This window comes from Rhea pennata, chromosome 4, assembly GCF_028389875.1.
Source record: "Rhea pennata isolate bPtePen1 chromosome 4, bPtePen1.pri, whole genome shotgun sequence".
Taxonomy (NCBI): domain Eukaryota; kingdom Metazoa; phylum Chordata; class Aves; order Rheiformes; family Rheidae; genus Rhea; species Rhea pennata.
The window spans coordinates 2,782,198-2,795,418 of record NC_084666.1 but is presented as its reverse complement, the minus strand read 5'-3'; the positions used below and the strand labels follow the sequence as shown (position 1 = coordinate 2,795,418).

General features: G+C 39.7%; 1 protein-coding gene across 1 annotated transcript in view; it reads left to right on the top strand.

The window, feature by feature from the left end:
• ATRN (attractin) overlaps window positions 1-13,221 on the top strand; it is a 191,262-nt gene that overhangs the window by 88,575 nt on the left and 89,466 nt on the right. The window contains exons 6-9 of the mRNA XM_062574488.1: window positions 7,206-7,334; window positions 9,468-9,673; window positions 11,207-11,375; window positions 12,972-13,062. Coding sequence (XP_062430472.1) covers window positions 7,206-7,334; window positions 9,468-9,673; window positions 11,207-11,375; window positions 12,972-13,062 — 595 coding nt within the window. The remainder of the gene's footprint in view (window positions 1-7,205; window positions 7,335-9,467; window positions 9,674-11,206; window positions 11,376-12,971; window positions 13,063-13,221) is intronic.

Below are 13,221 nucleotides of genomic sequence, written 5' to 3'. Positions count from 1 at the left end.
AGCTGCCCCACGGTAACCTGAATGGACGATTGCTGTGTTGGCTGCTCTGCAGCCACTGCCCATGAGCTCTTATCCTTGGAAAACAGGAGCCACTTACCTTCTTTTCATTATTTCCAGGTGAATATGGCACTTTTAAACCCAGCTTTGTGGCTAGTCAGAGAAGCATCGCGTAATTTAGGTTGGAAGGGACTTGTGGAGGTTCATGGTCTGATCCCTTCTTCAAAGCAGCGCCAAGTTGGAAGCTAGATCAGGCCGCTGCTCAAGGGCTTGTCCAGCTAATTTTTGCCTATCTCCAAGGATGACAGTTTCACAGTTTCTCTGGGCCACTTGGTCCAGTGTTTGACCACCCTCATAGTAAAAAATTTTCTGCTAATGTCTAACCACAATTTCTGGTGTTGCAACTTGTGTCCGTTGCCTCTTGTCCTTTGGCTGTGAACCCCTTGTCTGGTCCTATTTTCTCTGTAACTTTGCATTAGGTTGCTGAAGACGGCAGTTAGATTCCACCCCATTTTCAACCTTCTCTGCTCCCAAGTAAACAACCTCCTTTGCTTTTACTTCTCCTCGTAAGCTCAATCCCTGGCCATCTTGGTGGCCCTCAGTTGGATTTGCTCTAGTATGTGCGTTGTACTGGGGAGCCAGAACTGGAATCAGTGCGGTCTTGTGAATGCTGAGAAGATGGGAATGATCTTGTCCCTTGACCTGCTGACCACTACTTCTGGTGCATCCTGGCGTGTTGTTAGCTGTCATCACTGCCCAAGCATGCTGCTACTCATTCAGCTCGTTGTTCTTTAGGACCCACAGGTCTCTTCTTCCGGGCTGCTTTCTAGCTGGTCCAATGGCTTCCCTTTCCTTGCTGCATCAGGTGGAGACTCCTTGTCCTTATCTTTGTAAGTGCTTCACGTCTCAGCCCCCTGCTCACCCGTTCCTGTCGCAATGGCAGTTTTCCTTGCACTCCCCTCAACTCCAGTTTCTTGATTAGTAGCCAGTGTTTCTGCCACATTCATGCACAAACTCTCTCGCTTTCTTCTCCTTTATCCTAACTGATTCTACCATCCTGAACTAATCTGCAAACCCTACCTTTACCACTCGAGATCCACCTGTCTTATATCGCTTAGAGCAAATGAGCAGCTGATAACAGCAAGGTCATTGCTAGCGAGGATTAATTATATTGGGGAACGTACGAAACATAATTTGTGTTCTGAGAGTATCCAGAGGCCCTAATCAACTTACAGCTGATGTTATACAGACTTACAGGAGCAAATGATCCTTGCTTCCAGCACGTATAGGCAGAGAGCAAGCCCTGGGGGCAAGTGCTGCATATAAAGGAGACTGAAGGAACTGTTTCATGCCAAAACCTTAGCATGCACTGCATTATGTGTGCCTTTCTTGTGTATGTGACTAAGTTTTTCTGCTTTTCATCTGCTCTTCCATCTGGTTTTCATCTAGCGCTGATGGAGCTAGTGCTCAGCACATACTCAACCATGCCCTCTCAAACCATGTTTTATTCCTGCTGTTTCCTGAGGGGCTGTGTGGCCCTTACCATGTTCTGGCTATATGTTGGTCTGGGTTGCAATGTGTTTTTTGTGCATATACTCAGTTTATGGCGCAATTGGGACTGCTTTTTGTCCTAGCAGCTTGTTCTCTACAGTATTTATTACTTTGCTGGATTTGTTTTCTTCCCGAGTGATGATTTGATGTTCCTTTCAGTGTGTTGATTTAAAAAACAAACAAAAAAAAACCCCACAGAACAAATAAAAAGAACTAGCTGGTATAAGGCGAGGAGCAAATGTATTTGGGATTTTGCTAAATGATGCTTTTTTGTTTATATTTACTCCTTCAGGCTACCAGGGAGCCAGTTGGTCCTTTCATTGCATAACGATTGATTAATCAAAATGTCTTTTTGGTAAAAAGTTAGATAGAGAAATATAAATACATTTATATCCAATTTTCTTTATTCACTTAACGTATAATCCCCTCCAAAAACATCAAATCCATTTGACAAGATGGACAAAAAGAGTTTCTATTTTAAGGTTTTGAAAGGGTAAATCCTCTTGGTTAAATTGAGGCCTATAAATGGAGTTAAGAACAGAAACTTTCTTTGGTGGTCTTCTCTTTTGGTCCTCTCAAACTATTTCTGAGGGATTGAAGAACATGATTTTTATTTTTCTCACCAAGTGGAGTATCCTGTACCATGTTTCACAGCTGCTAAATGGTAACTTTAAACTTTAAATAATAAAAAAGGCATTGGCACCATGGCAGTTAGTATAGACTCTCTCTCCTGTGCTAAATGATTAAAATCTTTTTTAATCTTAAAAATAAAACTTCATTGCAATGGTAAAATGTGTAGTGGCTTTGAGACCTCATTTCAGTTCACGTTCTCTTGAAACACAGCTTTTACAGCCAGGCTCACCATATAATACAACTATACTAAGATAGTGGTCCTTGAGATGCAGATTAAAATATGTTTATAATTTGCCCTTATTCTGCTTCTAGGGAAGGAAAAGGATTGTTGAAGAGTTGGAAGAGCTTTTGGGGGCAAATCCTGTTGATTCTGAGGGCTCTGCATGGGCAGGCAGGCTTGCCTCTGTGCTGGTGCTGCAGCATCTGGATCTGTGCATATTACAGCAGGGGAGGATGACTTCAAGAAAAACTTTAGTTTGGGGTATTGCCAAGTGTCAGTAATGAGCAGGTTTTTTTTTTTTTGCATGTTTGGGTTTTTGTTGTTGTTTTCTTTCCCCACAAGTGTCATTGCAATTACTTCTTTTCCTTAAAAGTCTATACTTGGCGGTTGTGTTGTCGCATAAGGATCTTAGCTTTCCTTAAGAAAAGGAATTTGAAGCAAGCCTCCATTTTTTTTTTTTTTTTTTTTTTTTTTTTCCCCTTCTTCACTCTTCTTAATTTTTTGGCATGGATGTATTTCTGATCATTTGTAATTTCCTGCGAATTAGCTGCGAGTGTGGCTAACATGCATGGGCTGTTTTTAATAAGGGAGAAACAGCCTTGTTTTGCATACTTGTGTGCCTGTGTGAGTCAAAGGATCTTGAAAAATCAAGTCTGAAAAGAATGATTTTTGCATTGCATTTCTATAGATTGAGAAGCCAAGTGTGCTCGTAATGTTTCTATATCATACAATCATGTATTGTATCTATCGTAATGTATCTATATCATAGAATATATATTCTTTATCCTTCTTTGTGGTCCGTGTGCTGTTTTTTTCCCCTCTCTTTGCTTTCGAGGCTCCCATTTTCTTCCTTTTGAGTGTTTTCTGCTCAGGCAGCAGTCGAACTGATTACGCTCTTGATCTTTGATGTGCTGGCAGGTTGGGTCTCGGGAGAAGGGCGATGAATCCACGTTTGTTGTGAGGCTCGTGTGCCAAATCAAGGGAAGGTAAAGGAGGAGATGCCGTTCGCCTCAAATAATTCTTGTTCTTACATGGTATGGCAAGGAGAGAGCAAGGCAGGGGCGGTAATGAAGTTAGGGGTCCTGGACGTTGTTTTTCACCCTGACTTGACAAATCCAGTGCATGGAAAATAGAGGTGTTTCAGGGCAAAACAGGGGCTTGCTAAACAGCTTCAAAGCAGTACCGTTGTTGGACAGCTTAGCTGAGTGAGAATGTTTATTTGCTTTGGAGTAGTGATGGTTGGGAAATGTTTTGAAATCTTTCGAAAAAGCATAGAAACGATGTCTTGTGAAACAGGCTAATATGGACCCGAGTGGAGTCTTGGAGAGCTGCTGGATCCTAGATGAAAGACAGTTTGCATAATCCGTAATCATTCACATTGGGTCTGTTGGAAGCACTAGAGAAGAAAATGCCAAAATTCTGTTTTGTACCTGCTAGTTTGGTCTAAATGATACTGAACATGGGTTATCTTATTTGTGTTTTTTGAATTGCTTGAGCTATATTCCATTCATTGCTTTCTCCAGTGTGAAATGACTTTATAATCTAGCACTTGAGCATCGCCAGGTTTATTTTAAAGTTTTATAGGCAAAACCATATCCTCTTTGGTATGTTTGCATATGAGCGATCAGGGGACTGTCGGGCTTGTTTGTTCAGTGTTTTTCTTCACTGGTCAATAGTTAAATAAGTGGCATAAAACTGCCTATGATACTAAAACTGGTTTTGTTGTATAAATCTGTCCGTATCTGCCTTTCGTCAAATGTGACTGGCATTTAAGGCCCATAAGCAACTCGTCTTCAAGTAAGTGGAACAAGATCGAAGGTGAGGAGAGATGCAGGCCACGTGTATCGAGCAATCGTACTATGCAAGTATCTGCGTTCTTTGCAAGCAAATCCCAAACTCTGGCTTTCTAAGAAAACAAAAACTCAGCCTGTTTTAGTCATTTTATTAGGAAAGCTTAATTTGGGCGTTTTAGTTGTATGTTGTTACTTCTATTCGCTCCTTTTTCTCTCATTCTTGCAGCGCCGTTTTCTTCTGCTTATATCTTCTCCTGTGTTTCCCCCCCTGCAGGGTCTTTGAATTTGATTGCTGTGTAATATCGCTGATATACGCCGCAAAAATGAGGCTGAGGAAGAATAACGCAGAACAAAGGAGCGTTCTCTCTTGTCCCTGAGCTGTAGTTTGCCTTACCCTAAATTATATTCAGATGTCTATTTTCATGTGGCGGAGACGTAATGTTCTGAGGTTTGCATTACAAAAGAAGACTATAGGAACCAAAATAGCAAAGAGACTTTATTAGAATCTCTCCTCTTTGATGCGTTGGTAGACAGTCTTTTAGGATAGATCAGATCAGAGGTCTAAAATTTCAGAATGAAACAGGCACCTCTTATGCAGTGATAAATAGAGAAAGGCGAAGAATTTTGCCTTCCAATCCTATATCCTTGAGATCTAAAAGAAAAAAATAATTGGTCATCTCAGAAGGTGTGTTTATGGCATGTTGATGAAATGGAAACATCCCTTTTTGTCAATAATAAGCTTTCTTATGCAAGAGGCATCACTGTATAGTTGCTATATATACCTTACCCTTGGTGACATGTCACGCGTCACTCTTCCAACTTCTGTAATAGCAAAAGCTTTTGAAAATGGTCGCCAGGCATCTGTATTACGATTTGAACATACCATTGTATTGTATCACTGGGACGGAAAAAACTCACGTTACAAAAAAGTGTGTTTTGTAGGCGATGTGGGTGGGATGCCGTGGATAGCTGTGAACGTTTTCCTTGGATGCAGAACATGGCCTCAGAGTACCCCATTTGTCCTGTACTGTGAACGGTCTTCAAATGCATTTGCTTTCACTTCTGAATAGGTCTGAAAAGAGGAAAAGAAGGCTCTCTTAATGGGGAAAAAAAACCTTTTCATCATTTCTTTTTAGTTCATGGTGCCCTTGGATATGTAGAAGTCAGCGGGTATGCAACCAGGCTCGACTGCTTTTACGAGAGTGCTGCAGGGCACCGCGTTTGCGCTGCCTGCCAGACCAGATCTCCAGCACAGATTGGAGTCTTTGCTTTTGAAAAGACTTTGACTTCGCCTCTGAAAAATAGGACTGAGACTGAGGGGAAGATGGTTTCATAGCTAAATGAAAAATCCAGCTAACTATTAATAAAATTCAGACAATGCCTTTTACTTAGAGCTTGTTTAAAGAAATAGAAAAGGAGATTTCAGTAGACTTCAAAACACGTGCCTGCTGTTTGGCCCTTTGTATCAGAGACAAATTGTCTTTATTTTCTTGTCATCAAACTTCCATTAAAAGAAGAATAAGTATTCTCTTTTACATACAAAATACTTTGTGAAATAGGTAATACCTAATATTTCCTTTTTTTAAGAGCTATTTAGTCTCCTTTTCTTATTCCAAATATTTAGATAAACCGTTATGTAGGTCTGTACTGTATCCACTTATGAATACTGTAGATAGTTTGACTTCTCTTAACCTTCTCCCCCCAAAAACCCAACCAAGCAAACAAAAGGCTGAAGGCTATAGTAGAACCTGAAAGGGTGCTGAGAAGCAGTCAGAGAGCATCAGAAGTATGAAATGATGAATGAGATGGGACTAAAGAGTGTGACGGCCCCTTAGGTGAGAAGAGACAGCAAATGTGGATGTGATGGATATGATGGGGCTATCTGAAATAGCAAATGGCAGGCAGATGGTGAATATGATCATACTTGTTCCTCAAAGTTGAAAAGCTCAAGAGGCTTCTCTGAAATGATCAGGCAGCGAATTTAAAGCTAGCCTAAGAGGTAGCTTTTCTACCAGTTAAATTGGAGTTAAATTGTGGAACTCCTTGCTGCATTTTTTTTTTTTTTTTAGGTGAAAAAAGGTACAGAATGGTTCAGGAAGCAATTAGATGTATTTGCAGTTGAATGATTTATTTAAAGGTGCTGACTTGGGTGTATTCTCCAGGTTAAAAAGTACCTGAACTAAGGGGTTCGGGAGGCAGGATGACTACATTGCAGGAATGCTCTGTGCTTGCTTTCTTCCTTGTGGACTTTCCTAAGCATTTGCTGTAGTCCACAGTCAGGGGAAGATACTGGCCTAGGCAGACCTTTGGACAGCAAGTTTGTGCTTTTGTGATACTCCAGTTGCTCTTTTCAAGCATGTCTTCTCGCTTTAGGAATGTGTTCTGCTTGAATCACGGGAGAATATTGAGCAAGTCTTTTTAGGCAGGAATAGGAAGGCTATAATTCTAGATGGCTTTGGGTTTACTCAGGCTAAACACGTATTAAATATGCTTCAGTCTTTCGTAAGACCCAAGTTGGTTACTTCAGGGTTTTCCATTTGCGTTTCTTCTTTCAGCCACAAAATTTCAACCAAAACCATGCATGCTGAGGACAGTGGTAATACTACTCTCGATATTCTGTGGGTTTTTTATACTCCTCGATCAGTAACTTGGATCCTTGGTTTTGCAGATAATTAAGCCAAGCAAAAGGGTTTCATAAGCTGATTCCTGGAGGCTCTGGTTGCATGGTTCCAACAGTGTCTGGTGGATTTTTCGGCCTTTGCGAGTGTGGTTATCTTGAGGGTTGTTTGCATATGCATGCCCATGATGTTCAGAGCATCTTTCAAATATTTAAGTTCTGTTGAAGAAAATCTGATAACACTGCTGTATGAAAACTGTGGCCGACTTATGAAAATTCATTAAAATACCTTGAATTCCGGTTACTTCATTCATGCTGAGATATGTATACTGTGTTTACTATTGTTGCTTTGCTCCCTATTATTTCATTTCACACACACATTTTTCTTTTTTAGTGGTCTTATTGTTCCTGAGAAAGACAGCAATGAAACAGTACCAGAAGTTGTAGCTACTTCTGGGTACGCTCTTCTGCATTTCTTCAGTGATGCTGCTTATAATTTGACGGGGTTTAACATCACGTATAAGTAAGTAGCACCATTCCTAAGTAGTTTGGGAGATTAAAAGAATGTTGCAGGTTGAGTGAAAAAAAAGATTGATCTTTTCTCAGTTTTATCTTGAAACAAGCTATTGCCGTTGAAGCGTGTAATTATGAGTAGATACTTGAATTTAGATTTCTATCCTTATTATACCCTTACAGCAGCTAATAACTGTAATATGCTCAACATTAACCACAGTTCTGAATTACAAGTGTGGGTAAATGTTTACTTAAGAAGCCGTCATGTTATTTATTTTACGTTACTAGATTTGTTTGATCGTGTTTAGTCAGCTGGAATTGATCTGTTTTGTGCATATGTGTGCTCTTATGCATTCTGCAGAGACATTTCTGCATAAACGTGTTTTTGCATAAGTACACGCATTTCACTTGAGATCCTGGATTATACCTATTGCTGACATACCTCAAGTGCGGTGTGCGATTTTGTGAGTTTTTTTTGGTTTTTTTTTTTTTTTTTTTTGGTGGGAGGGTTGTGAAGAGGGGATATAGTTTCTGTCTTCAGTTTTTGCATTGAATTACTTAGCCTGTTTCCTTTTTTTAGTCTGAATTTTTTTCATGTTCCTTTTTATTTTAAACGTTATAGATGGGTTCTTTCTAATTGCTAACAAAGATTTTATGCTTATTGGTGAACTGTTTCAAAATAATTCTAGTTGTTCCCCAATTCATTGACTTTTTTTTCAAAAGGTTATATTTTGAAGTAAAGGATGGTGGTATGGGCATGCTAGCTGAGATGGAATTTCTTCCTTCTGGTTGGCGTAGTGAGCTTAGAATTTTATGTTGTTGCAGATACAGCTCATGTTTGGGTTGTACTAAGACATTTTAGTTTGGGTGTAACTTGCAGTCATCTTTATCTTCAGTGAATCAGCTACAAGGTCCTCAGTCATAAATGACTTTTTTGAAAAACTGAAAGGTTTCCATAAAATGAGGTGATCAGGTTTTGAGACTGATCTTAAAATTTTCGAGGTTCTCATCCTTATTAAGCATTTAAATAATTGATTCTTTGAAAGATAGGGGTCATCCAAGTACCTCTTGAAGGCTCCAGAAGAATATCAGGAGCTTTTGCAAAACTGCTTGAAACTTAGCGGAAGCATTGGCATCTGATTTTGAAAATGTGACTGATACCATAAACCATGACACCATCTTCTGTCAGCTATCAGTATTACACCTTTGCAATACAATTGAGAAAATCACTTAAAGAATTACCTGTCGTCTTAGGTTAGTGTTACAACGTTTCTCTAAACTCATTTTCTTAATCATTTCAGACAATCTTCAAGTACTGTTTTGTGCTTTGTCTCTTCTGCAAGTTCTAGTGTTTAGATTTCCTCCTAACATTGTTGCAGAGAGTAGATGGAAGGATCTATTAATTTCTTTTCAATTTAACAACCTTTATAGAGTGTTATATAGTTACTGTAGGAGATGTTTTTTGGATTTCTGAATCTAGTAGCTAAATAGTAGTGAAATCATGGTCGTGAAGCTGGTGACTTCAGCTATTGAAGACTGTGTAGTAAGCCTGGTCTTTGAGCTACAGTAGTTAACAAATTGGCAACAACTGGCATTTGAAAGAGAATGGAGCATCTGACTTTGCATCCTCGACAAAGATGTATCTGCTTTTGCCTCAGTTATATTGCAGATGTTATGAAATCAAAAATGATTCAAGAGAAGCACGTATATATCTCGGGATTCATCTCAAGTGTTTTCATTTGGTAAGCAGATCCCAGAATAGTGTGCAGTTGTGAGTAGTTTAAGTGTAAATTGCACAGACACCACAAAGGCCTTATGTGCTGATTAGATTATTCAGTTACTCTTGGACTTTTTGAAGCAATTCATTTGCATTACAAATGGCTAAAATCGTATCGATCGTTCTTCACGGTTGTTGTAAGTTTACCTGATGAGTCAGCTGTGTAGATTATGCACACAGAACAAATAAGTACAGGTCCGTCACGCCAAATCCTAGATGAATGGCTCTCATCGGGTACGTATATTAGCAAACCACCGAACTGCTCTATCAACTTTAGTTCAGCGCCGCTCTTGTATTTATTGATAAGAGATATGGCTGGGGAAGCTGTTTCATTACTGACAAACCTTCTTTCCTTGGTGTTTGCAGTTTCGATATGTGCCCCAATAATTGCTCTGGCCGAGGCGAGTGCAAACTCAATGACAGCAGCAATGCTCTTGAGTGCGAATGTGCCAAATACTGGAAAGGGGAAGCTTGCGATATTCCTTACTGCACGGATGATTGCGGCATGCCGGAGAGGGGGTATTGCGACTTTAACGATACAAAGGCGTGTTTGTGCTCTGCGGACTGGCAAGGTGGGTATCCTGGTAAACGTGGAGAAACTCTTGTTAAGAGAATGCCTTTTTTGTGTGTCAACACTTGGAAAAAAAATAAGTAAATTCCAAATAAATTGGAATCTGTTGTGTGCAAACATCAGATTAAAAAATAAAACTTCATTCTAATGTGCTTGCAGCAAATTTGAGACTTGCGGTAGTTAACCTTTTTGAACACATAGAATGCTTTTGTTGTTTTGTCCAGACATATTACTCAGCCATGCCAGTCTGGACAACAGCTTGGAGCAAAAACTGTGTGCAAAAGATTTTTTTTTTTTTTTAAAAAAAAGTGTATATATCAATGTGTATAAGTATCTGAAGGGAGGATGTCGGGGGACAGGGGCAAACTCTTCAGTTGTCCCGTGTGACAGGACAAGACGCAATGGGCAGAAATTGAAGCACAGGAAGTTCCGCCTGAACGTGAGGGGGAATTTCTTCATGTGAGAGTGACAGAGCGCTGGACCAGGTTGCCCAGAGAGATTGTGGAGTCTCCTTCTCTGGAGATCTTCAAGGCCCCTGGATGCAACCCTGTCTAACGTGCTCTAGGTGACCGTGCTGAGCAGGGAGGTTGGACTAGATGATCTCCAGAGGTCCCTTCCAACCTTACTGATTCTATGATTCTATATTTAAAATATAAAAAGAGATATATATCTGTAGAACTCTGTATCTGTATCACATGTATTAAAGGAGGTAGGCTAGAATGGATGTATTAAAGGGAGTAATTTAGCTCCTCTTGGAGCTACCATGCTCCTGCTGCTTGATAGCTAACTGCTGTACAGTTGGAAAGTCACCAAAGGAGAGGTACAAACAGGTGAGGTCTGCAGCTCCACTGTGGCCTGTCTCTGCTCTTGTTTGAAGAGGATCTGAAAGATGGGTGAAGTTTTGTTGATCCTCCACCTTGTGTGGCCCTTTGGCTATTACAGCCTGCTCTATTTCTAGAGCTTGCACAAGCACTCTGGTGGGAAGGACTGCCACTGTGGAGACCTCTGAAGGAAAGCCATGCAGCCAAGAAGGTAGTTAAGAGCAGCAAAAATATTACTTCTCACTCTTTCTACAAGTCACAAAAGTGTAATGCTGGGAAGGAGAGGGGGGAGAAAAAGAGGAAAGAGTAGGGGCAACTAGCACTTGTATGACCTCTCTTGGGTCTTTACAGCATACTTTGAGCAGGTCTCCTGCAACCTTTGCAGACAATATAGGGGCTGCTGTGGGCACATGGTCGCTCTGCTAGAAGAAACCACCTATGGTGTGTGTGTTTTTTAGTTTTTTTTTGTTTGTTTGTTTTTTCCCTTTTTGAGAGTCAAAGTTAAGTTGGTTATGACTGGGACATTGAGATTGCATACCCATGACAGCTTGCTAGTATGGACAAAGAAATGAGCTTCACAGCTTCTACCTGTTATTTGGCCATTCACTGTCTTTCTCACCTGTGGTGTAGGTTATTGACCTCTAGCTGAAACATAGATCTGTAAAGAAACTACTTAACTTTTTTTAAAAAACCTTATTTTTTTCCCCCTCTAGGTCCTGGCTGTTCTATTCCTGTTCCTGCAAACCAGTCATTTTGGACCCGGGAGGAATACTCTCTTCCAAAACTTCCTAGAGCATCTCACAAAACTGTAATCCATGACAATAAAATGTGGATTGTTGGAGGCTATGTCTTCAATCATTCTGACTCTCAGAAGGTTTTAGCGTGAGTATAAACATGGATTATTTTAATCTAAGAACATAGATCTGAGAATAATTTTTAGAAAATGCTATTCTGTATGCTGTACTTTAGCCTACACTCCATCTCCAGGAAAAAAAACAGCAATAATGAAAACTTAGATTCAATTTGAGATGTGGAGAAAAAATCGAAAAAGGGGTGCTAATCTTGGAAAAGAAAAAGCATGAGGTTCACAGAATCATAGAATGGTTGAGGTTGGAAGAGACCCGGAGATCATCTAGTCCAACCTGCCTGCCCAAGCAAGGTCACCTAGAGCGTGTTGCCCAGGATTGTATCCATATAGCTTTTGAGTATCTTCAAGGATAGAGATTCCGCAGCCTCTCTGGGTAACCTGCTCAGTCACCCAAAGGTCTATCTGCCTTTGACAGCACTAAATTAGTCTTTATATATTACAGTGGGTACTATACTATATATATTATGCAGTTATGTTCTTTACTAGGTTAGTTTTAAAGTATACCTGGGCTCATATTCAAAGACATTAGTTCTGTTTCTGTGTTCTTGTAGTGTATCTGTGTCACTTCAGAGTGTTTGGTTCCTTAATGAAGATATACTGGCTACTGTGAATAGGGATATTTAAGCACAGAGTAGTGCATGGGATACCAAACTAGGATTGGCATTTAGGATGATGACATTTATGTGATCTGTTGAGGTAATTTAACAGTAACTAGGATATTGAATAGTATTGTGTACCCTTAATTGAAATCCATACTGAAAATATTTTAAGTTACTTTTTAGAGCTGATTAATGTTCTGGCAGATTTAGGCAAAAATGGATTTTTTTTTTTTTTTTCCCTGCCAGGGATACATGCATAGCTGGATTGTGTTAATCTAAGCAAGAGCTGTGTGCTCTGAACTCAAGTCTAGAAGTAATAATTCTTGTAGTGGAATTTAAAGAAGAACAGAAAACACACATGGTCATAAAATAGTTGCTGTTTACCAACACAATTTATTCTTTTGAAGTCTATGCCTAATTTTTCAACAGATATCATGTGGTTTCATTAAAGACTTTCTCAGAGATGGTTTTATCTCATACAACTGTAAGCTTGGCAAGTGTAGTTCATCACCATATCTGAAGAGCCATGGGCCATCTTCAGGGCAGAGTGTTTCTCTCACTTCAGGTTTAAAGAAAAAATTGTGCTTGATTTACAAAGATATAATTAAAAAGTGCCTTTTAAACACTGGCAGTTCTTTCTAAATGGCTGGAATTTACCTGAGTTTAGTGTAACATTTTTTTTTGTGTGTCCATGAGTTTAGTGTAACATTTTTTTGTCCTTTCAGGTGGATGATGCAGTATAAGTTGTCATAATTTAGCAGTCAATGCATTAACTATTGGGTTTTGCATGTGGAAAAAGCTTAAGAGTACAGCAAATCAATATATGGCTATTAGGTAACAGAATAGCCTGAATTGACTGAAATTTTTAATAGTCTATCTTGTGATGCTGAAATCTTGTAGATCTTCTGTTAAATAAAAAGGATTTCCAACAAATCTGGGGAAAGAGGAGTGAAAATTGTCATCACTTGAATGCATAATTCTTGGAAAAAAATCAACTTTTTCATTGCACAGGTATGATCTTATTTCTGAAGAGTGGCTTCCACTGAACGACACTGTGAATATGGTAGAGATGAGATACGGTCATTCGTTGGCATTGCATAAGGTAAATAAGTTTAGTGCTATAGATTCATCTCCCAGCTTCTTTCCCCCTTTTCTCTTCCCCACCCCTACCCTCCTTTCCCTTCCACAGATCAGCCCTTTTTGGGGAGGAGCATTTCTCCTTCAAAGGCTTGTCCACGGATATTCCCCTCTGTGTGTACTT